The sequence below is a fragment of the Chaetura pelagica genome, unplaced genomic scaffold (genome assembly GCF_000747805.2).
Source record: "Chaetura pelagica isolate M959 unplaced genomic scaffold, ChaPel_1.0 scaffold7, whole genome shotgun sequence".
NCBI lineage: Eukaryota > Metazoa > Chordata > Aves > Apodiformes > Apodidae > Chaetura > Chaetura pelagica.
Genome location: NW_009953920.1, coordinates 2847844 through 2873193, shown reverse-complemented (window position 1 = coordinate 2873193; position 25350 = coordinate 2847844). Strand labels below are relative to the sequence as shown.

The 25350-nt window shown below is 39.4% G+C and overlaps 1 protein-coding gene across 1 annotated transcript in view; it reads right to left on the bottom strand.

Annotated features, from left to right (window-relative positions):
- ADCY1 (adenylate cyclase 1 (brain)) overlaps positions 1 to 25350 on the bottom strand; it is a 169320-nt gene that overhangs the window by 142204 nt on the left and 1766 nt on the right. Inside the window, 1 exon segment of the mRNA XM_010001548.1 lies at positions 21527 to 21549. Within this exon segment, the coding sequence (XP_009999850.1) occupies positions 21527 to 21549 (23 nt within the window).

Genomic DNA, 25350 nt, shown 5'->3' with positions numbered 1-25350 from the left:
TGTAAGCAACATGTTAAACATTTTACAGTTAGCTTCTGGGTCCCAATATATCAATTTTCTAGCAGGATCACATAGTCTCTCAAAGGAGATTAAAAATGCTTTGTCAGACCCCTGTTTAACCTCATGCACAAGTTTGTTCGGTTGGTTTGTGGGTCTCACCCTGGATCCCATACAAAATTAATTGTTGACATTCCTTTAATCTGTCCAGGTCCCTCCTGGAGTTAGGATTCCAGTCTGGGTTCTCCCTGGGCATAAGATGGTTAATATAATCTTGTGGATATTTATATTCCACTTCTTTAGCTTTTTCAACTCTTCACTGTTCTCATTACTGAAGAGGATTATTTATATAGATATATATATTAAAATTATCATCATTGCTTTGAGTAGCTCCAGTACCATCAGTGCCATCCTGTTTACTCCTTATGTGTTAGTCCTTTCTACCAAGGTAGGCCATCTGGCTTTCCTCAGATCATTGGTGCCAGTGGAGTTGTTTCCCAAAGCAGCCCGTGACTCTGTGGGAAGCCCAGGCTGGAGCAGCTCCGGACCTCGTGGGAAGGACTCAGGAAGGAGAGGTTCGTGGAGGACTCTGTCCCATGGGACAGACCCCGTGGGGAAGCAGGGAAGGACTGTAAGGAATCCTTCTTGCTGAGGAGGAAGGAGCAGCAGGAACCCCCAGCCTGTGAACTGACTCTAAACCCCATCCCCTGTCCCCCTGTGCCTCTGGGGGGAAGGAGGGAGAGAAACCGGGAACAAAGGGATTTGGGCCCGGGAAGAAGGGAGGGGTGGGGTAACATGTGCAAGCCCTGCTCTGTGTGTGTCTGTGTCCTGTGTGTGTTTGATTATTGTTAAATTAAACTATTATTTTTTCCCTAAGTTGAATCCGTTTTGTCCTGGACCTCAATCGGTGAAGAACCCTCCTTGTCCTTTGTCTCAACTCATGAGCTTTGTCCTGCTCATCCCAGTGTGTGTTGGGGGGGAGTTGAGTGAGTGGCCATGGGGCTGTTCCTTTGTTGTCATGTTGGGCCCAAACCATGACACAGAACTTGATGAGGATGGAAAGAGGGAGTCTAGTTAATTTGGGAGCTCCCCGAGAGGCTGTCACTGCAGAATAAAGACTAAAGGGAAGCTCTTGTCAGTCCCATGCAGACTCTGTAACTATTACACCATACCATGAAACTACAGCAAACTTTCAGACCCCCTAAATGACTGCTTTCTGAAGTAGTTGAATGGGGAACTAACAAGAGGAGACATGCTCCTGAATGTTTTTCTCATCTCTTTTCTAAAGCCTGGTTCAAAATGTAACTATCAAAGCAAAAGTAAGCACAAAGTACTTAATCCTTGAAGAGGAAGAAGAGAAAAGAAGACAAAAACAACACCACAAAGCAAAAGAAAGAGAAAATCTATAGTAGTGTTTCAGAATGAGGATTTACTGCTATTTATAAGGTACATCTCTTTAGACTGAATTATCCGTAAAACAGGTACTAAAACAAATCCCCAAATGAGGGCGATCAGATTGTCAGGACCAGGCCAAACCCTGCTAGCCATTTGTAAAAAATTCCCCTGTGACATTACTGAACTACTGCTTTTATATTAGGATAAGTGGTAAAAACTATGGAAAAACCCACAGAAGAAGTACAATCAGGGAAAAGTGAATACAGTGCTTTTAGAGGAAAAGTACGTCCATAACCACAAAGTCTGTCTCAGTATTTTTATTTAAAAATTATTCTGAAATAACACAAGCGCCAATCACAGTAACACTACATATGTTCTCTTGTAGGGGACTAAAGCAACTTCTACTAGTATTTTTCAGAAAGTCCAAATGCCAGCTAAAACACTAATAAGACATAAAATCCATTATGTTTTTTCAAAGTTCTGATAACTTTAGAGATGCAACCCTACTCCTTACATTGAGACATACTATTGCCCCAGTGCAATTATTTTTGCTGCCTTTAAAACACTAAATGCACAGTCTGTACCCAGCAAGTGACTACATTCCACCAGTAATTACTTCACACAATCTGATTTACTTGTGTATCTACATGAAAGCCAGAATTACAGCATGCTTTCTGCCTTAACAACTCATGCTTCCAAATCCATGTTGTGTAGTGTTGCATTTACTGTATTGCTTTGCTTTGGCATTTTGAAAAAACTCCATTTCTTTAAAATAGGCAGATGGGTAGCTAAAGGGTCTATTTTTATAGCCAGAATTAACTAAGCACAAGAACTGAGGCAAAGACTGAAAATAAAGTTTTAGAAAGAGCTCTAAGTAACTTTATATACGCTAATACATGTTAACTATTGTGTTCAGATTATATAAATTATATACAATTGTACCCTTAAAGACTTTTGCTGACAGGGATATCGACTGAGACATTTTTGCAGTGTAAAGCACTGCATAATTAGTACAGTGTATGAAATACACAAATTAATTACATTTTTGCCTGCCTAAATTACCCCTGCAGGTTCAGCTGATTATAGGAATCTGCTTCCTGTGAAGCAGCTACTGTGTTTCACCTTGAGGCAAAATAATTCCTCTGAGTCTGTAAAGTCTCACCATGCTTTGAAACTGACCAATATATGTAAACATCTAATTTTTCATCTGTACAATTGCATAATTAATGAAACCTATCTGTTATTCTCTCCATATTATGCAGCAACAACTCAGTGTGTTACGGGCTCAGCACTGCAGACCTCTGAGTTACTGGTAGGGAACACCATTGGTTCTCTGGGGTATTTTTTAATATGTAGTACATGCCCAATATGCCATAGCATTTTGAGTAATCAAGGCATGACTATTGATAGCAGTAGGATACAAGTGGATCAATAATTTGATCTAGGAATGCAACTTTTTGGCAAAAGACACTGATTAATTTAATTCATTTAGGTAGTTAGACTTCTTTTCCCAGTCCAAATAGAAAGCCAGTCACTTAACACCCTTCAAAGGCACATGTCCTAAGGTTGACCAAAACTTGTACATTCCCTGAGCATGGTACAGTGCTGCAAAGACAACATCAGCTGAGCTCTGGAAACTGTCTATCCAGAATAGTGCAGCCTCTCTGCCTGAGAAACTTGAAACCCTCTTAAGAGTTTATCCTTCTGACTATAGTCCTGTACTTCTGGTTTCAGTACTTGAATGCATTCTCTAAGCTCTGCACTATATCCTTATCAGGACATACATGCATTAAATGGGGAGAGGGAGGCAGTAGGCACCAAGGCAGCTTGTGTCAGCTGAAGCAGAGACTTTTTTTGCTGACTCTTGTTCCTTTCCTGTGGCAGCAGTCACATGCTTAACTGGCTCTGGGAACTCACCTGGCCAAAAATAACCCACTCTTTACAAACAAGCTTATTTTAAAAAAATTGTGCTCCTTGAGAGATTGCATGTTTTACAACAGTAAGCAACATGAGACGCACCAGTGCATGGAAACTTGTTCAACCTAAACACAATTACAGTAATATACCACAGATATTAGCTGTTAGCTGTGTTATTTCCACAGGGAAGCTGGTGGTAATTATCTAAGTGCTGACTTTGAAGATGCATAGTGCATTTAAGTTAGTTACAGTGGCAAAAGAACCTAGAAAAGGACTTCCAACATCAAGGTTATTTAAGTGTACTGGTACTGTTAAAGAGCAACAGTATGATGGAATAAATATTCTTTGCTAAGCCTCAGCTCTATCAAGAACATGGACTTCAGAATAATAGTCCAAGCTGTTTTGATGAGTAATAAACCCACACTCAGAACCTGACCATGGTTTCCTAGAGATCTTGTTCCCCAACCACATAGCTCTCATCCAAGCTGCCCATGCTGAAAGAGGTATGGAGGGTAAATACCTCCAAATGGAGACCAGCTATGGACTAAATACAGTAACTGCCTATTGCCACTATGTTGTCCATGAACTGGGAAAGTTTGGGATCCACTTCACTGGAATCATGCTCTGAAAGGTGCTAAACGCTCTCCTTAAAGGTCCTAAATACACAGCAACATAGTTCACTGCAAGGAGAATGAATAGTTTGTATCAGATGTGCAGTCTGAAGGTGCCAAAGGCTACAGCAGAAAGGACTGGAAAATTGCAGTGAATTAAGAGTGCAAGAGAGAAAAACCGAACAGTACTCCCTCAAAAAAACCATAGATGCTTCAGGGAAGAAAGCTCAGAGAAAATATGTTAGGTTGTCAATCTGTTGGTGTTTTTTGTTTGGTTTGTGGGGGTTTTTTATCCCTAGATGAAAGCAGAGGAAATTTAATTACTGGATTACAAGGGTGAATAAGCTTGGGCCCAAAGTAGAAACAAGTCTACTAGGTCATGCTGTATTTTTTCATTAAGACTTCAAATATTTCATACCATTATTGTAAAGTATTTACACACAAAGTGCCATTCTAATAAAGGTGTGTCATACTATAATATCCATAATGAGGTCTACAGGTTCAGTGAAAAAATATTAAAGGCACACAAATTAAGTGTTTGAAAAGCTCCAGAGACTACCATCAAGTCTGCAGTCATGCGGCTGCAAGTAAAAAAGTAAAAGCAAACAAAGAAATGTTCACGACCATGCTCTAAGCATAGGCAGGCAGACAAAAGGCAGACTGCCTGCCTACTTTTAAGGCCTAAAGACAGATGGACAAGAGCCATACTGCCAGCTATCTAGTGTTCATTTGAAAAGCCAATCAGGTAACCAAAATCCAAGAGCCACTGATCAACCATCCAGTATAGATGATGGGAACAGTATTGGTAGCAGCCAACTAGGAAACAAGGCAAGTTAGCCATCACTTTCTAGGACTACCAGGACCTAGCAGAAGACCAAGGGATCAACCAAGCTAACTGCAGTATTTAGTGAACAGATGACCACACACCACAGAGATGACATGAAGAGTTAAGAAGTGGAATAGCTAAACCCCCATTTCTCAGAAGGAATTATTCACAAAAGATCAAAGCTCAAAATCAATGTTTTCACAGTTGCTGAAGGTTATGAGTATCATGCAGTATTTTGATAATGTTTTCTATTTAAATAAGCATCCCAGAAGAAGAGTACAAATATCAAAAGTCTCTTGCAAAGCTATGTCATACAGTTCCTATTCAGCAATATTTAACTTAACTGCTGCACATCTCCTGTTATTAAAAAAAAATAACAGCAATCAAACCAAATCAAAACACCCAAATGATTTTTTTCCATACCTCTGGCTTTCTTTGTCAAACAATAGTTTACTCTGGAAATTTTTACACTTCAATGGCACTCTGGTAAACCTGGTAAGGAATTCATATGTGCTGTGAGACAGAGCCTACCTTGGAACCACCTAAAGAAAGCTAATGTCAAGCCTACCAGATGTGGCATTAAAAAGTACTGAACAAGTTATTATTTTGTAATGTGCAATTAAAGTAGTTGATGGGGCTTACCATTAAATATGACCAGCAGGAACTTTGTATTTTTGCCTTTATCCAAGACAAAATCATGCTTTTGAGTCCTGAGATGGGATGAGACAGTTTTTGCACCCTGTATTTCACAAAAGACACAGCATTGAACACAAAACTACCTGAATATATTTAGCAGCTCCAGTGATATGTCAGTTTGGTTTTCTCTGTTGCACAGCCCCTGTTCAGCAGTTCTGCTGAGTGAGAAAAACCAAATCAAACCACCAGTGGGACAGACTGACCCAGAGCCAGGCATAGCACTCTCCAGGCGGTCACAAGCAATTGATGGGAATAGCAGCATGCCATGCTCTGCACAGTAATTAATTTGAAAGGATAATCTGCAGAAAAATTGAAGGTTTCCTCCTAAAAGAGACATCATTTACAGTACAGTGGGATAGGGGTAAGGGGCCTTGGCTAATCTGTTTGTACAAAAAGTGGCTGATGTACACCAGGCAGCTGGGGACTAGCTCTGAAAAAAACAGGTTTGGTTTCACAGAGTTTTGGATAGCCAACCTGATGTTTTTGCTGCAGAAAAAAATTATGTATATATACAAATATATTTTTTAAATCCCAAAATTCCACTATGAGACAGAATACAGCAAAAGACCAAGACCAAAACCAAAAATAGATCAGCAAGAAAGAAATGAGGCTAGCCCTGTAACCCTGTCAGGAGATTCAAAATAGCACAGTAGGAAATCCATAGGAGAGCAAATCCCTTTCATCCTGTACAGTTATCCCTTGTTACATAGCTGCTTTTTGCTATCTCCTTTCAAGCTTTAAAAGCCTAGATACTTCTCTGCAGAAATTAGATGTCTGCTTGGGTATAACATGGTAATTAATAATTCTGAGTTATCTAAAATGGAAATTAGTCTGTGAGACAGCTTCCATTAACGAATCTTTTAAAGTTATGATGATATTTTCAGAAAAATTATTTCCTCAGAAAAGTAGGTCAGTGACTATTTAACTGAGCAGATAACAAGAATATCTTAACCTACTTAAAGGAGTTCAGATTTAAACTTCTTTCCAAAAGCATACATTGCATAATGACACATGTGTGTATATATATATGTGTGTGTGAAGCCTAGATACTTCTCTGCAGAAATTAGATGTCTGCTTGGGTATAACATGGTAATTAATAATTCTGAGTTATCTAAAATGGAAATTAGTCTGTGAGACAGCTTCCATTAACGAATCTTTTAAAGTTATGATGATATTTTCAGAAAAATTATTTCCTCAGAAAAGTAGGTCAGTGACTATTTAACTGAGCAGATAACAAGAATATCTTAACCTACTTAAAGGAGTTCAGATTTAAACTTCTTTCCAAAAGCATACATTGCATAATGACACATGTGTGTATATATATATGTGTGTGTGTGTGTGTGTGTGTGTGTGTGTGTGTGTGTGTGTGTGTGTGTGTGTGTGTGTGTGTGTGTGTGTGTGTGTGTATGTGTGTATATATATATGTGTGTGTGTGTGTGTGTGTGTGTGTGTATGTGTGATACCTGTATGTTTCATATATATGAGTTTTATATATGTACATATAATATATACACAGGTATGTTACTAATTCCACTTTAGAGTTACTTAAAAAGTCGTCCCAAATATTATAAAAAAAAATTGAAATGCAGAAAATATAACACATCAATGCAATAGCCCTTGGTTACTTCTATTTACAGCTCAATCCAAATTTTCTTGCTGCCGTGCCATATTGCTCATTCTCACTTCATGTAGCAAATGTTTCATAGCTTTGCAAGAGAGCAAGAGATGCAAACACTCCAATGTAATTCCATATAAAATATCTCTTGACATGCTTTATTTGCTTTTCTAATTAAATGCTTAGCCATCCCACAGAGCAATATGAACACATAACTCTGAGTGTGCATCATGCTTTTCCACTCCTGCAAATCACTCCCACCTTCATAGAAACACACATGCAAACCTCCTACCTCCCAAATGCAGATGGTATTTATTATCAGAAAGGACCCAAATGTTTACAACAGGGATTTAGCATTTTCATCAACATGCTTATTTACTAGTATTAATTAAAAATACAGGTAGAATAAGGTCAGTGTTTGCCAAACTAGAAGCAAAAGTAATGTGAAGTTACAATTTTAATGTAATTTTGCTTTAAAGAGCTGCTCAAAGATATACCCATTGCCAAGTATTTTACGATGTACTTATAATTAAATTTGGTCCAATTTTTATACAGCAACTATACATTCACAGAGAGATTCCCCTTCTGCAAGAGATGAGTAAAGATCTCCCTTGGCTGTTGTACCCATAGCCTGAGGTAAGGCTCACTTCAACCCAAGCAGAAAAAGAGCAGAGCATTGCAGCCCTCTAATTCAGTTGCTTTCTCGGACGCTTACCTTACACTGCTCTCAGTTAGAACGTAGCTTTCCCTCTCTCTGCAACAATCCTTTTACACTTTCTGCTCAGTTTATGACAGGCAGCTGTGACCATTCCTCAAGCCACGAGATGAAACTTCCTGGAACAGATCAGTGCCAGAGACATATATGCGCAGCAGAACTTCCAACAGGACCAGAACTGCTCTGCTGGAGTGCTTGCTACCAAAAGCATACCTTGAGAGCAAGGTAAGGGACATGGTGTCACAGTGACTGGCAATAAAGACCAAAAAAAATTATTTGCAGAAGACACAGGAAGCTTTTGAACAGATGGTACAGTTCCCTACTTTCCCTAAAATCAGCTTCTTTCTAAATGTACTTACATGCACCTTAAGGCAACATGAATGTATTAATGCTATGATTACTATGATAATTTGTTAACCTACTTCAGTGCCTTAATATTTCCTGTTTATTATCAAGCACAATAATAATACATTTATTTGGGAGGAGACAGGGACCATCTCTCTGTTTTGCACTAATACGCCACCAAGTTCAACAAAATACATGTCTTTGCTGGGGGAATTTTTTTATTCATTAACTTCAGTGCTAAAGAGGTACTGAAGAAAGAAGAGTGAGAGGTTTTTGGGGGGTGATTTGCCTGTTCAATTAAGCTCTGCCTGACCCTCCCTTTCCCTTTAATTTCTCTGCATGGCATTCATTTTATAGCGGCACTGATACAAGAAGTAGTGTTATATACTCTGATGGTTGAGTGGGAGGTCACTGAGGAACAGCCTCTATTTTAAGATAATCTAAATGCCATGTTGTCTTTCCTGTATCATAGCTTAAAGAAACGTTCTCCTTCCAGGAACATATAGGCCATAATGCTGCTTTAACTGCGGCCAAAGAAAATTCTGAGAATATTTTTTATTCTTTTTCTAAAAGGAAAACATCTTAATACCAACTTAACTCATCCAAACCTCCAGTTCCCACAGATTTGTCAGACTACTAAGCATGTGCTTCTCATATGCTCTGTCTTCAGTGATTGCTAATGCTCTGGAAATCCCTGGCCCTGATGCTGTACTGCTTGTGCTCATCAGTGTGATTAAGAACAAAAACCTAAGCTGTGCAGTTACAACCACATGGATAGCCCAGCCATGATCCCTCACAGTAATACAGACAGCACTCATCTATATGATTCTGTCTGATGATATCTTTACTCCTCTGTGTATGAACTAATAATAATAAACTATATTATTCCAGAGCATATGGCCACAAGAAGTCTTAAAATGCTGCTTTCAAAATATTTTCAGACTACTAATTCAATTATGGTAAAGATGTATTCTGGGCTTATTTGATAAATAGTTATAATCAAACACAGAATTAACAAAGCTAAAAAACATCAGGGGATAGATTTTCAGTTTATATAAGCTAAAGTCACTGGAGCTTTGGTGGTAAGCATACTCTGCTCAAAGTTCAATTCTTAATTGTGGAATGTATAAATAAACCTCTCTCTCGTTTGGATAGGCTCTCGTAATTTATGAAGCACCTATTGCTATGTTCTTATTTCCAGTGCCTGTGCAAACAGTTGCACAAATACACTGGTACCATTTTGGTGTATACTTTTAATTGCCTGTTTAGTACCAGTGGTTCCTATCTTGACCTTTGAAACACAGTGTCTTACTACAGTCTAATGATTAACAAAGGCCAATCACAAACTGACTAGTTGTTCAATGTGCAGCCAGTGTTCACATGCACACTTATGAAAGTACCAGCTTGTGGTGCTCATGGAGATGACTGTGGGAACTCAAATAGCTCCGCAGCAGTAACTCGGTCCTGTGCAGCTGCCACAAACTTCCTACAGAAAACAAGAACTCAGGCTTATAAAGTTCTTTCTGCACTGCTCTATCCAGTTAAAAGAACTAATGCCTAGAATTAGAGACTTAACTCTACTGAGATCATGAGGAGTTGCATGATGAGGTACGTTTTAGATGTTTCAGCCCAAACTGAATACAACAGGTAAGACATTTTAGCGTGCAATCCTGAAACATGTACAAGCAAGTACACCTGGGACAGCTGGAGTGTCATTGTAACACAGCTCCTGCAGCACAAGTCATCCAGGGGTATTCACCTCAGAACCAAACTGGAAGCCCCACACCTTCTGTCATGGAACTGGGAGAGTTGGACCTCTTTCTGCAGAGGAAGGGCATACAAAACAAATTTTTTTAGAGTTTAGCCATCTTTGCTTTGCTGTGCCCTGTAAATCATAGAATCACAGAATCATTATGGTTGGAAAAGACTTAAAAGATCATCAAGTCCAGCTCAATCCCACTGTCCATATCTCCAACAAAGATGTAAACCACCACTGGTCCCAATACTGACCCCTGAGGAACATCACTCATCACTTGCCTTGGACACTGAGCCATTGACCACAATTCGTTGGGTGCAGCCATCCAGCCACACATCTAATGGTGGAGACAGCTGAAGAAACAAGCCTATGATTGCCACAGACCACCCACAGACAATGTGCTGTGAGAAAACTATCAGTTGCAAACCTCCTCAGCTTCTCTCTGGTGAGCCGATGTTAATATGCTGAAGTGTCTGTACATGTATATGAATGCAAATTCTAAGCTCACCATGGGACCTTCTCAGGGTCTGATTAAATACTATTACAGAATCACTACTATAGGAATTGTCAGAGTTGGAAGGGACCTCTAGAGATCACCTAGTTCAACTGCCCCATTAAACCAGCATCACCTAGAGCACATTACACAGGACTGCATCCAGGTAGGTCTTGAGTATCTCTAGAGAAGGGGACTCCACAACCTCCCTGGGATTGGTGAAGTTCTTGAGGCTTTTGTCATTCAAAAATTTGCATATGGTGATTCTTCAGATAGCATGGAATAGAAGATGTGCATGCAAAAGCCCACTTAGGAACAAATCCCTTAACATGACTATTCCAATTTTTTAACTGGTTCAACCTGAAACATTAAGTGCTTGGTCTTGCTGACAACTTGCCGATTTAACTTCAATTCTACACCCAGGCTAAACAAAAATAAAATAAATTCACTGCCTGAATCACTTCCTTACCAGAACACTGTTAACACGCTTCTTTAACAGAACGCTGGCCTCAGCCATTGGTGTGTATGTTTCTACATGTCTGGATACAGCATAATTCTATTTAAAAGATTAAAGCTCACCCATGTGCTTGGGACTAGGGGGCAAAAGGCTGGGACAAAGAGCACAGCCATTCATGCTAATGCCCAAGTTAACAGGGACACACTGAGCCATTTCTATCTGCATTCATTTGTACTTCACAGCTTGTATGTGTCCCTCCTGATGTGGAGTCTGAAAACTGGCAAGTGATTCATCAAACTAAGCCCTACCGGTAAAAAAAGTTATTTCCTGCCTATTTTTAGCACTTGCTCCCATGTGAACCAGAGCCTCCATCAACATTCAAGTTTTTTAAGGTGTCTTCCAGTAAATGCCCGATTGTGGAGAAATTACTAAGCAGTAAACCATGGTCTGAGTTGGGTGCAAATCCACACACGTACTTAGGTGTCTAACTGTCTCTAAAATCAACCTAGGGGCTCTGACACATAAATACCTTTGAGGACTTATGCCTTATAGTTCAAGTCTTATTGAATATATTGATAATGTATTATTCAATATATAACACATTCACCACCATGTCTTAAATTATTTCTAAAAGAGATATTTAGCCTTCATAACAGCAAGTAGAGGATATCTTTACAAATTTGTGCTTAAATGTCTTTATATTTACTGACCAGCTCAGCAATGAGACCTGAGTAGGTCACTGCTTCTCTGTGCAAAAAGCCCTAAGAACTTGTTTCAAGCCTTGAAAGTTAAAATGCTTTAATCCATGAAAGATTATAAGCAGTCAGAAGAGCAAACCTTGAAATCTGTACTTCACTTTTCCTTAGGATTTTCTAGTCAAAATCCCCAGTGAAGTCAGACACAGAACATATTCCTAGAGAAGTTCATAGGCTTATACAGTACTCTACACATTTTCCAATGCGCTTGTCTTGTGTTAATCATGCAGAGCAGTCTGCATGAATAGAGTGAAGTCAACATTTGTACCTGAAGAAAGAAAATAAATGAAGAAAACAGTGTTTATTTTCTTTTTCCTATCATCTAGGAAAAAGAGAAAAACAGAGAAAGAGGGAATCAAATAAAAGAGAATAAAAGAAAGAGGAAAAAAGGAAACAAGCAAAACAGTGAGAAAGAAAGAACGAGAGGGAGAGGGAAGGCAAGGCAGGGAGGGAGGGAGGCAGGCAGGAAGGCAGGAAGGCAGGAAGGAAGGAAGGAAGGAAGGAAGGTAGGCAGGAAGGAAGGAAGGAAGGAAGGAAGGTAGGCAGGAAGGAAGGAAGGAAGGAAGGAAGGTAGGCAGGAAGGAAGGAAGGAAGGAAGGAAGGTAGGCAGGAAGGAAGGAAGGAAGGAAGGAAGGTAGGCAGGAAGGAAGGAAGGAAGGAAGGAAGGTAGGCAGGAAGGAAGGAAGGAAGGAAGGAAGGTAGGCAGGAAGGAAGGAAGGAAGGAAGGAAGGTAGGCAGGAAGGAAGGAAGGAAGGAAGGAAGGTAGGCAGGAAGGAAGGAAGGAAGGAAGGAAGGTAGGCAGGAAGGAAGGAAGGAAGGAAGGAAGGTAGGCAGGAAGGAAGGAAGGAAGGAAGGAAGGTAGGCAGGAAGGAAGGAAGGAAGGAAGGAAGGTAGGCAGGAAGGAAGGAAGGAAGGAAGGAAGGTAGGCAGGAAGGAAGGAAGGAAGGAAGGAAGGTAGGCAGGAAGGAAGGAAGGAAGGAAGGAAGGTAGGCAGGAAGGAAGGAAGGAAGGAAGGAAGGTAGGCAGGAAGGAAGGAAGGAAGGAAGGAAGGTAGGCAGGAAGGAAGGAAGGAAGGAAGGAAGGTAGGCAGGAAGGAAGGAAGGAAGGAAGGAAGGTAGGCAGGAAGGAAGGAAGGAAGGAAGGAAGGTAGGCAGGAAGGAAGGAAGGAAGGAAGGAAGGTAGGCAGGAAGGAAGGAAGGAAGGAAGGAAGGTAGGCAGGAAGGAAGGAAGGAAGGAAGGAAATTAGCCTGATGTCTTAAATAAGCACAAGTTCTCATCACACTTAAAAATAGTAAAAAATTGGAGCAACTCTTTAAAATGTACCAAGTTGAGTACACATAATTAAAACAAGCTTCTAATCTAGGTCACTGTTTTGTGTAGTACTTGGATATGTTTGTACACCTTTGCTACAGAAATCAAGAAGAGTTATGCATATATAGATCCTGAGGACAGGATCTGCTTTGTTTTCCAAAATTCCTGTACCCAAAACACCTCTGTAGTTGCACAAGAAAACTAAATAATGTTACCACAGTATCTACCATGTTCTCTAAATCTCACCAAGGCTAATCGCACTGCAAATACTGGAAACACATTACCCAAAGCACAATTAGAAAGGCAGTCAAATAATTTTTTGCATCTTTGTTTTGCACTTTACTTTTAATCTATTGACAAGTCATTTAAGTCCCACGAAGTCAGTTAACTAGCTGTTATTATACTACGTTGATTACAACATGTAAGAAGGGTAGGGTTTTAATACTGTCTGTTGGTCCTGCAGTAATACTTAAATAAGACATGGAAAAGCCAAGCTTGTAATTCAGTGATCACATGGAGTAGTATACCACAAAAAAATAGAAATACAACAAATAAAGCCTAAAGATTTTTAAATTTCAGCCTAAAGACTGAAAATTATGCTGGTCATTGCAAACAAATTGTTCAAGGAGAATGTAAGTCAAGTGGTATATGAATGTATACAGAGCTTATTTCAGAAGCTCATTATCACCATCCCTTTTTTCACATAGAAAGTACACATTGATGTCGATAGCAAAGTATACATTTTTTTATAGCTACACCACAAATACATTCTGTCAACCAAAAAAATAATCCTTTCCACACCTGTACAGCTATAAATGCCTCACTTGGGATGCAACAGTGATCTTCCACAGACAGCAGGGGTAAAGCACACCACAATGAGAGGGGGCTGTGTGTCAGTAGTCCCTGGCTGGGTGGTAGAAGAAGGATAGGCCTGCAGCACACAAGAAAATAGCCAACTTTTCTCTTATCACACTAGTCATATTTACAGCTCAAACTTCACCTATAAGTGCAGCTGTACAATATATTTCAATTCCCTACTTTCAAATACCTGAATGCAGACAATAAAGGTATTTTTTTCATAAGGGGAAAATGATCTTAAATGTAAAATAAATTTGTCCAGCAGACAAATATTTCTTCTTGAGAGCACAGTGTTTATGAAACAGGAGGCCCTTCAGTTGCCCTGGAAACTATATTTGTAAAGGGCCACAATCTGTATTATCCTGGAGGCTTTTTAACATTCACATAAAAAATTGAGGAGAACTTTCAGGTAATATTTATTCATTTAAAAAAGCAGACTTCACTTTAAGAAGGTTGAGTGGTGTATTTTTTCCCCTAGCTAATGATAAATGATCTTTCAAGAAGCAAACCAAAAAATGCATGAAGTTGTACTTTTGTGATGTATTTACTTAAAGTCAAAAGCTACACACTTAGGATGTTAAACTTCTGGTGAGGGTTACACAGAGGACTTCTAAAGAAATAAGGGGGGGGGGGGGGGAGGAAAGAAAATAATGCTAAGAGTTTAAGTACTAACAACATTTTTGTTTAGTGCTGTTCATAATGACCATGAGGTTGCATCCAGAAACCTCCTTCAGATTAGCACCTACTCTGTAATCACAGAGCAAAGATCTCCTTAGAAAAGGCATCAAATGCAGAAAGCTAATTAACTAGGCAGGAAAACAGTATAGTTCAAATACTTAATGGACAAAAATACTCTTAGTTTTAGGAACAGGGAGAGCTTTACTTTTTCCAAAAAAGCTCTGAAAAACCGCAACCCTTCAGCTACTATCAGAGGTTGACAAATTGAAGTTGCACAGAACACTATGCACAGAGAGCCAATACACTTCTGTTTTTTGAATGCAAAAACTGAAAGTCTACAGAGGAATCTTGATGCTCATACTCAAGCAAACCCACCGCTGAAGTTACTGGGTGAGTTGCTTCAAGAATTAAGCAGAACAGCCAAAGAGACGCCCTTTGATTTTTCTCATTTCTGCATCAATTGCTACTCTTGAAAACTGCAAGGAATGGAAGCTGCACCAGGATGAAATTGTCTTTTGAGGGTTTTGCACAAGTAGGAACTGAGGATAAAATGCAGAAATTTGTAATTATGGCCTATGTAATAAAAGCATTCAGAAAAGACAGCAAAAAAAGATACCTTTTCCTAATAATAGAGATGATTAAAGAGGAGTTGAGGAAAAATGCTTGAGAGATCTGTGCAAGGACACCAATGAGGAAGAGACAGACAAAATGAAAAATCAAGAGTTCTCTTACTAATTTCCTTTAGAAGGGGGAAACTCAATAAGGAAAGAGAAAAAATAGAAAACAGGCAGAATACTTCTTTTAATAACTTTCAAAATATATCTGCTCTATCTTTGTCTAGGTGATTGTGTACTTTAAAGTAGCATTTCCAATATTTAAATGTAATATTCAAATAGCAAAACCCAAGCACATTTAAAGTTTCACAACTGAAAGCAGACAATGGGGGTGGAATGCTAATTTTTCAATGTTTTGTAAAACAAAGCCACTCATATTCCTCATATCACAAACTTTTTATTTATTCTTTCATAATTTTTATTTTTCTGCTAAAGAATGTCTCAACCATGTGCTGTCAAACAGAGCTACAGTTAAAAGTCCATAACCGCATGACAAGATTTTTCTAACTCACAATACTTGTGAAGCTGCTGCTGGGAACTATCAGTTAGCAATGAGGTAAAGGACAGCTTCACTTTTCCTTTTGGTTGGACTAAGCACTGACATCCCAAGCTTCCTCTCAACCTGACCAGGTTTTATGTCATAAAGCAAAAAGAAGCCAAAATCCTCTGCAGGTAAACCAGTGTATTGCTTCCAAAAAGTCTGTTAATACTGATTTAGAAATGACATACAGCAATTAAAATAATAATAATAAAACAAAAAAAACCAAAACCATTTAAGAATATTTTTTCAGATTTTACACTGCTTAGTTTTAGTTTATTGCCATTATCAGAATCAGAACAGAATATGCTCTGGCATAAAACCACTCATCTTTATCTCAGCATTGTATCTGGTACACAGAATTCTAATGACTACCCATAAAAACATACAAATTATAGCTGCTTTCTTCTAAAATGTGATGGAAATTCTTCAACCTTGAGACTGATTTAGGGTCAATGTGACTTTTGCCACACTAAGAATCATGGTATTTACCCAACGTGTTAAAAGTCAAGCACAGCAGCTGGGCTTGCTGAGTTACCAACAGTGATGCTATATGAAAATTTCACATTTGCATCTCAGAAACTGGACTATCAGCATCAGTCTTTCTTACACATTCAGTGTGTACCACTGAATAAAACCATCTACATTTAGGATGGTGCACAGTAAGATAACTGTAACTCTGCAGTGCATTACACATATCAGCTTTAGGATGACTTTTTTTTTTTTTTCAAATTACAGAAAAAGGTTTTCAACTGTTGTACAAAGCAATTCTAAGCCTGTGAATTTTCTTATTTATTTATTTAATCATTTAATATGCTGAGTTGGAAGGGACCCATCTGGACGATGGAAACCAACTCCAGTCCCTATGTAGGTCACCTCAAGAATCACACCATGTCCCTGAGAGCGTCACCCAAATGCTTCATGAACTCAGGCAGGCTTGGTGCTGTGACCACTTCCCTGGGGAGATTGTTCTAGAGCTCAACCACCCTCTGGGTGAAAAACCTTTCCCTGATATCTAACCTAAACCTTGCCTGATGCAGCTTCCTGCCACTTCCCTGAGTCCTTTCTTTGGTCACAGGAGTGAAGAGGCCAGTACCTGGCCCATCTCTTCCCCTCGTAAGGAAGCCATGGACTACAAAGACGTCACCCCTCAGCCTCCTCTTCTCCAAGCTGAATAATCCAAGTGACCTTCGCCGCTCCTCCTAAGTGGAATGGCAGCAATTACCATACACAAGGGAAAAGTAACCAAAATAGCACCTGATACCTCCCTGAGAAGAGAATTTCTTTGAGAATAGTAGATAATAGATTATAAACCTGCCAAATTGTTACCTTTACAGGACTAGCATGTAAGACATTTCATAAGAAAGCAAATTTCTACCTCATTTAGGTATTATATCTTTTGCTCAAGACAAGGAAAAATCATCATGATCAGTAGCCAAGCCCAGTTCTTCAGTATACAATCATGCTGGAGACATGGGGCTTTTGCATGATACCATAGAGACATGGGACTACCGTTTATGAGTGCAGACTCACTAGCTGTCAAGACAGATTAAGACTTGAGACCGAATTTTGTGCATACTTTGGGAAATCAGGACAGATCAGTGTTATTTCTGCAGTCATCCTCATCCCAGGAGAATGTTCCCTCTTCTGTTTTGGGGTTAGTTTGGGAAAGTTCACTGCACCAAGAACTGTAGTAGTCAGCGCAAAACTGACAGGACCTGGTTCCACAAAAGCAGCAGCAGAAAAAGAAAAAAGGCACACAGAGAATAATTCACAGCTTTGCAAGTGGTCAACATCCATTTCAGTACTCTGTTAATTCTAGTCGTAAAATAGAATTGTAAGTATCAACTGTAAAATTTTTCAGCATATTGTCATAAAATCCAAGAGTGAGAAAGCTGACTTTTTCATGTCCCTTTACCATAGACAAACTAAGAAAATCCTACAGCTTACCCTATACATTTCCTACCAAATAAGTATCTTAACTAGACATAAAATTTGCACTGAATAGTCAGTGGGTATTCATGAACTCATTAACAATTCCCTTTATGTCTTTTGTCAGACATCAAATAATCCTAGAAATAATGCTGTTGAGATAAAAAAGCCATGCTAAATAATTTTATCAGTCACCCTCTTCTAGGCTTCAAATTTAGCAATTTAGCAGTTTAGCTATTGAACTGATTAACAGCCCATCAAACGAAGCTCACTATCTCCTCTTAAACATCATCATCCTTTGATATTCCAGAGGATATTCCAGAAACTGTTATAAGAAGAACATGCATTATTAGTTAGAAAAGCACATTACCCTCCTAGCAAAACTGTTTCAAGCCATTGTGTTAATATTAATCAATATTGTGAAGTGCAGTTTAGAAAAGGAATCCCCTTTTCAGGCTGTCGTCTCTTCAATGGAAAAAATCAGACTAATATTTTCAACAGTGTAAGCAAGAAGAAATGGACTATTGATAAAGAAGATTATTTTGACTAACAGGTGAGGCAAATTAACTCAGCTACAATCTCCTCAATCAACTGCTGCCTAAAACAGACACAGGGCTTCATGGAGAAGGCCAAATCAGCTAATGTAAACTTTCCATCTGGGAGCACTCAAGCAGCTATCGTTCACCACTGTAATTTACATAACTGGGGGTGGGAAGAAGAAAATCATATACTGAAGACAGAGATAATCATCAGTTTTTTTCTGTGCTTTGAAAAATCATCATTATTCCTTTTATTTCAGAGCTACATGAATGACAGAGCAGTTTTTGTAGCTAATCCATGCATGAACCTAGTTTTTACTAGGCTTCTTGAACTCCCACAGCCCTACTGCAGATTATTTGCATTAAACCAGGAAGGATCAGCAGAGATACTAGCACAACAGTTGCTGAGCTCAGCACCAGGAATCACACAGGAGATCCACGAGGGGTCGTCCTCAACTTTCGGAGCATAACATCTAAACTCTATGACCCACAATCCCAGGTGAGGGGTAGCATCTAAATCTTTGACAGCCATGACAGCAGTGACTAGGAGTCTGCAGAGCAGACTGCAGAGACAATCTCCAACAGTGAGAATCTCATCCTGACAGATTCTCTCTCTTACAGGTCTACTTGCCTATAAAGAGGCTCCTTTCCACTGCCATTACTACTTTGATGTCATAAGGTAAACAATTGTATCCTGACTTCCTCCATAGTTCACATTGAATGGTCTGCCCTTTTAGCTAAATTATTCTGGGATGAAATTATTACAAGTAAGAATAATTTTGGCACATCACATACATTTCCCCAAAGCCCTTTGAGGTAGAATTTGGTGCTTAAAAGTGAAATGAGGCTCAAGTTTATATCCTTCACCTTTGGATGAACATTTATCAATTTACCTTGAAGCTCCATTTTGCCACATTGTATTTTACACAGATTAACTCAAACTTTGCACAGAAAGAAAGACATTATTTACTTAGAAGGCACAGGCCTATTCTTAACTTCATATGAACAAATTTCACAAGTTCTGCTCAAGCACAGTGTTCTTTTTCAGGCTGTTGGTAATTCCAATTAGGCATATATTTATGTGAATCTCTTTTACAACTCTGTTTATTAGTGTTATTTTATTTCCTAACTTTTTGTACGTGGATAATTACTTTCATCTTCTAAGAGAGAATCATGAACAGATTTATGGAAATTAAAAATGATTTCTCTGCTATTGTAGTGAAAAACTGTCAGGCTGACTATAAGCATCCCTTAATTTTATTTGCTAACCACTGTAAAGAACAGTTAATTATGTATACTTCTATTAAGTTGTGTAAGGGGATGCACAACCATTTATTGTTGAATGCAAGAAAGAACACCTTGCTCCAGAGCAAACATCTGAAAGGTGGTGTTACAGTGTTCTGTGTTTTTCGTATTACCCCTGCTTACGTAAACAATTTCGTGCAATGTGCATCTCTGGATGACAAAGAACGTCTCTTATGCCTGAACCACAACTAAAGAAATAACTGTATTTCTGACAGCTGTGTTCACACTTTATTGCCTGCCTTAGAGCCACACTAGATCCACATTTCTGGGATTTTTGCTATCTCAAATCCTGCTGGAGAAAGCACCTTTTCTGTATACACAATGTTTTTGGTGGATTTGTTTCTCAGGAATTAGCTCATGTGGAAATTTAATACAGATTAAATATTCCTGTATTATATTTATTGTACATTTGTATGAATTAAAATTTGTATATTAACCTGCATTGAAGCCAAGTGCTTTGCTCAGATTGCATGCTGTTTTCTTTAGTTATTCCAGATGAAGAAGGAACAGGTGGACAGAGTATTAACTATGTTGTTTCCTCAAATTCCTCCTGGTATGTGTCTTAAAAATTTGAAGCAAATTTCTTCCATTAAAAGTTTCCCAGAAGAAGAAAGTAAGAAAGGAAATCACATACTTCCGAAATTTTAAAACAAAATATATGGGTTACACTATACTCTTTGGTGGTCACTCCGACACATCTATCCTAGCAAGCCAAAGACAGAGCTCAGCCTCAAAGAATGAACCATGCTCTTCCACTTGCACTGTTTCCTCCACTTTCCAGCAGCAAGGGTCTTGTAGGAGTTAATACTGACTGACTTCCTCCTGTCAGCAATGATCAAGACTTGTAAATCACATTTAATGCTTAGATTAAATTTTCTTATATTATGAATTAATCACAACATCCTTTTGCCCCAGTCATAAAAGGCTTTGTAATAATTATTGCATATTGGCATCACAAGGAGCTTACAAGAAACAAGGAACAATGCAGTTCTGTCTCATCTCCATCTCTCCATACATGCCATTCACATTTAGTTATATTTTGTATTATTTTATTCCTGTAGGTGAGACAGGAGCATATGGCTTTTGAATCTAAGAAAGTACAAGAAAATTACTAACCATGATAGATAGAAAATATTTTATGCTAGCTGATGTTTTCTGAAATGGCAACAGCAGAATTTAGGACCTAAGAATGCAATGCATCTAAACTGACAGAATGAGATAAGAAAAAACTAGAAAGAAAACTTCCACTATAGTCAGTAAGGGCCATCTATTATAGACATGCAGACATTCAGGGCTGCATTTAAAGTACATGAAAAGAAACTGAAACCTGCCCTAGCAAGATGTTGTGTTACAGTGGTTCTGGCCAGCTAGGTACTGCACTGTAACAACTGGGGAAAAGAAAATGGGGGGAAAAAAATCAGATGATTAAATTAAAGGACAACTATTCCCCATTGTCAAAATGTTATCTTATGTGTTTAGCATTCAGTATATCCAAAATAACACGTTGGGAGGAGGAGGGGAAGGAAAGGGGAAGGGGAAGAGAAAGGAGAAGGGGAAGCAGAGGAAAGGGAAGGGAAGGGGAAGTAGAAATTAAGATTAACTCTGGCATGACAATAATAATTCCTTGTGATATTCCAGACAACTATCACGCTAACCTGCAAAGAGTGAAGATAAAATATAATTTTAAGTATTAAAAAATATATTTTAAATAACTGTTACCAGTTTCTCCATGTTATCCTTTTCATACCAATTACAATTATGCAACTTGCTGAATTAATAGAAGTGTTAATCATACCAGTAAATAAATAAATACATGCATAAAACCAGTTTTAAATACAATCAGAAAAATACTAGAACACTTACTTCACCACACTGCTGAAAAAAATATACGTTTTTCCCTAATTTATGACAGCACCTTTCTTTATCTTGCTCTTTCTTATTCATATTGGAAGTTTGGTTTTCACAAAAGATTTGTTCTTTCACAAAAGAACAAAGAAAAATTTGTCATGTGTGTGGGCACTTGATTCATGTATGATTTGCTTTTGAATTTTCTGGAAGTAAACATACAATTTTAAAGAATATGGGAACAAAACTATTTAGAAGGACAAAATAAGTTATTTAACAGTAAGTCATAAAACTGTGCATATGCCACCCGTGAGTAATTTCTGCAAGCAGCCTTTGCCTTCTTCACCCTATCTAGCCTTAATGTCTCTAACACCCACTCACTGCATCACAATAAAGACTAAGGCAGGGTTCTGTATTTCTTTAACTGCTTGGAAGCACCTAACAAACATCTGGAGGCTGTAAGGGAGGAAAAAAAAAGAAAAGCAAATAAACAGAAAACCTGGAGTCCAAGCTCTGAAAACTTCATTTGTAGATTCAGACATCTGTGGATATCTTGTCACATTATACAGCATGAGTATTTTGTTAAATTATTCTAAAAGAAGTTAAAGAGTCCACTAATGTCACCAACATGCTATTGGTTATATTGGTGTATACACCATTTACATCCTTATCACAGTGAAAAATAAGACTTGCCAAACCAGCTGGGAAGTCAGCCTGCCTCTTGGCATTAACTATTCCAAATAGGGTCAAGTTTGCCAACAAGCACTTTGCATATTTTTAATATTCCACTTATATATATATATACACATATAAAATAGAATCACAGAATCATTAATGTTGGAAAAGACCTTCAAGACCAAGTCCAACCATCAACCCAACACCACCATGCAAGGTTATATGCATCTATTACTAAATTTCTCTTAAGAAATGAGCAGGACAGATTAGCAGATTGGAATCTTTCATTTGATGAAAAAGCAGTTACTGAGTGGAAAGATGAACCTCAAATTCTGTCACATTACTTCCCTGGCTCTCTTTGCCTCCCTGCACTTGCATTCCTCCTCTCTTCTTGCTTTTACACATACCTGTATCTCATAACATGACAAAGCATCTAATGGTGGAGAGAGCTAAACAAGCCTGTCTCCACAGACCATCCACATAAAATACTGTGCTGTGAAAAAACTACTGATTGCAGATCTCATAACAAACGTCTCCCTGATGAGATGATCTATTGATTTCAATATGCTGAAGTTCAGCACTCATTTATATGAATGGAAATTTTAAACATGCCATGGGACTCACTCAGGGTGTGATTGAGCACTATTGAAGTCCATGAGGCTCTTGTCATTCAAAGATATGAATATAGTGATTGCTCAGTATGGAACAGAAGATGCGCATCCAAAAGCCCACTTCAGAACAAATCCCTTAACTTGGATATGCCCATTTTTTAATTCGTTGAACCTGAAACAACATTAAGTGCTTTGTCTTGCTGACAACTTCACTTGCCAATTTACCGTACACAGAAGTTAATAGATCCAGGCTAAACAAAAATAAAATAAATTCACTGACTGAATCACTAATAAATCAAAGGCTTCTTTAACAGAACACTGGCCTCAGCCGTTGGTGCATATGCTTCTGCATGTCTGGATACTGCAGAATTCTATTTAAAAAATTAAACTTACCCATGTGCTTGGGATCAGGGGGCAAAGGGTTGGGATGAAGAACAGAGCCATTCATGCTCCTGCAGCTCTGCATAGAGCAGTGCAGCCGTACAGTCCAGCCTCCCCGACAGCCTGCCTGCATGCTGTGTCTACAAGCACCGGGATGGGCATGATAAACCCAGTGGTTGGGAAGCAGAATCAGACAGTAAGCCAGCATCCATTCTAGCTGTAACAAATAAGGCTGGGCTAGTCTCAGGCTACTCTCAGGCTAGGCAAATAAAATTCCAATGGTGCAGCCCATACACATCTTTAGATCTCCAACAATTAAGAAATTGTTCTTTGGAAAAGAATAAGCTACTTCTCATAGAAACATAGAATATGCTGAGTTGGAAGGGACCATCCAGACCATCGAGTCCAACTCCTGTCCCTGTGTAGGGCACCCCAAGAATCACACCATGTGCCTGAGAGCATCATCCAAACACTTCTTGAACTCTGGCAGGCTTGGTGCTGTGACCATGTCCCTGGGGAGCTTGTTCCAATGTTCGACTGCCCCATGTGAGAAACGTCCCTTCCATTCAACAATGCAGTCTTCAAATTATAAGTCTTTTTGCTTGCAAATATGCAATTAATTAAGATGTATTTTTGTGTGGCACAAGTTCACAGACCAGTTATTTTGCTTGACTTGGACCTGGTTTCTGCCTCCTGTGATCAGCAAAGCATACCACTCTGGGGACTGCATACAAATTACTGAAATTACTTTGGTGGGGGGAAAGGGTGATGAAGAAGAAATGTGTGTTGCATTACCCACGAGACAACTATTTCTATGCATTTTCAAGCCAGTTTCTTTCCTGTTGAATAACAGTTTAAAATTCTGTGAAGAAAGTTAATTAGCACATTTTCACTCTTAAAAATATTTCACATTCAGGCCTTAGGTTAGATAATTTAGTAAGCAGGCATTATTGTCAGCTTCTTTATGTTCATCTTGAATAGCAGATCCCACACTGAGCTCTAACCTGGTATCAAGGAAGACCTGCATCAGGGCAGCCAGGATAGCCTGGCTTCCCATAAGGACTAATTGGTACTCCAGTAAAAATATCTATCTTCAGCCTTACTCAAAGATAAATATGCTGGTGTTTCTAGGATCCTTTTGGATGCTTTTCAGGAAGGCTCCTCTCAGCACTCCTGCATTTTATCTGCTCTCCCCCTCATGGAAACTCTCAATCACGCATTTAAAAATAGACCATCAGATTATCTGGGCAGATCATAAAGCTCAGCTTATCTGTCTTTTCCTCTTCAAAATACACACTTTATTTTGCCCACCAGCTCAGCTGTGTGAAGCCATGAATAATCCTGTTTGCCTCAGTAACCCCACTCTTTTGATTGTCTCTGTGTATCTCCATTATGTGCTTGTATGTGTGTCTGTGTAAGCATGTAAGAAGGAAGAAGGAATTCAGAGTTCTGGGCACAAAGGTGTACAATTCTCCTTATGGCAGTGTTTATGCCCATGCCAACTGTGTGTGCATCCTAGCATCCCAACACAGCCTTACACAGTCACAGGAGAATAATACAAGGATTCATCAGAAGTAACGTACTAAGTACTTTTATTATGCATTAAATTGCTGTTCAACACCAACCTAGACTCCAGAACCCATGCTTCCCCTGAGGGCAGACATAATCATTAAACAGTAGGAAGGACACAAACATTTTTCACTTTCTTTCTTTCACTGGGGTTCAGAGGCACCACATACCAGAACCTTAAGCAGCAAACCCCGACTCCCAGCCCCAGGGTTACCCATCTCCTCATCCTTCTCTCCCTGCCAATGCGGCCCATCAGGCCACGGGAGCCGGAGAGAGCCCTGCAGGGCTAAAAATAGCTACTCGGGGGAGGGGGGGATGAGTGCAGCAGCACGTTTCCAAAGATGCTTGCTGCAGGGGGAGGTTTCGCTGGATTAATTCAGAGGGGAAAGGAAACCGCTAGGAAGTTGACTGACAGGGTAATGCCTGTGGAGGGGCGGCAGCTGCCTTGGGGAAGCTGGAGGAGGAATGCCCTGCTCGCTCTGAGAAGCGCTGGGCGTGTTTTCCCCTTTGAGTGTCCTACCTACCTCACATCGTTTCTGCAGAGTCCCCCTGAGATGGACTGTGGGCACGACGGGTGCTACGAGCGACAAGGAGAATACGAATGAACTCGAAATAAAGGTTATTAGCACACGCAGCTTATTGTTTATGCCAAGTTTGTACTGAGCCAAGCGGTGTTATTTATAAGCACTGGATATACCCTATGCATGTGATGCCCCGAACCCGCCTCAGCGTGGAAATGGTAGCGCTGGCTCCCCTTCTCCCAGTTTTCCATCGAGAGACAAAGCCGCCCTGTCCGCCCCTTCCTCCGGGAAACTTTCGAGAACCGCAAACACCGCAAACGTGTGCTCGCCCCTTCCCCGCCAGGGACACACCGAGCGCTCCCGAGTCACCGTCTGGCGCCGAAGTCTCCCCGGCT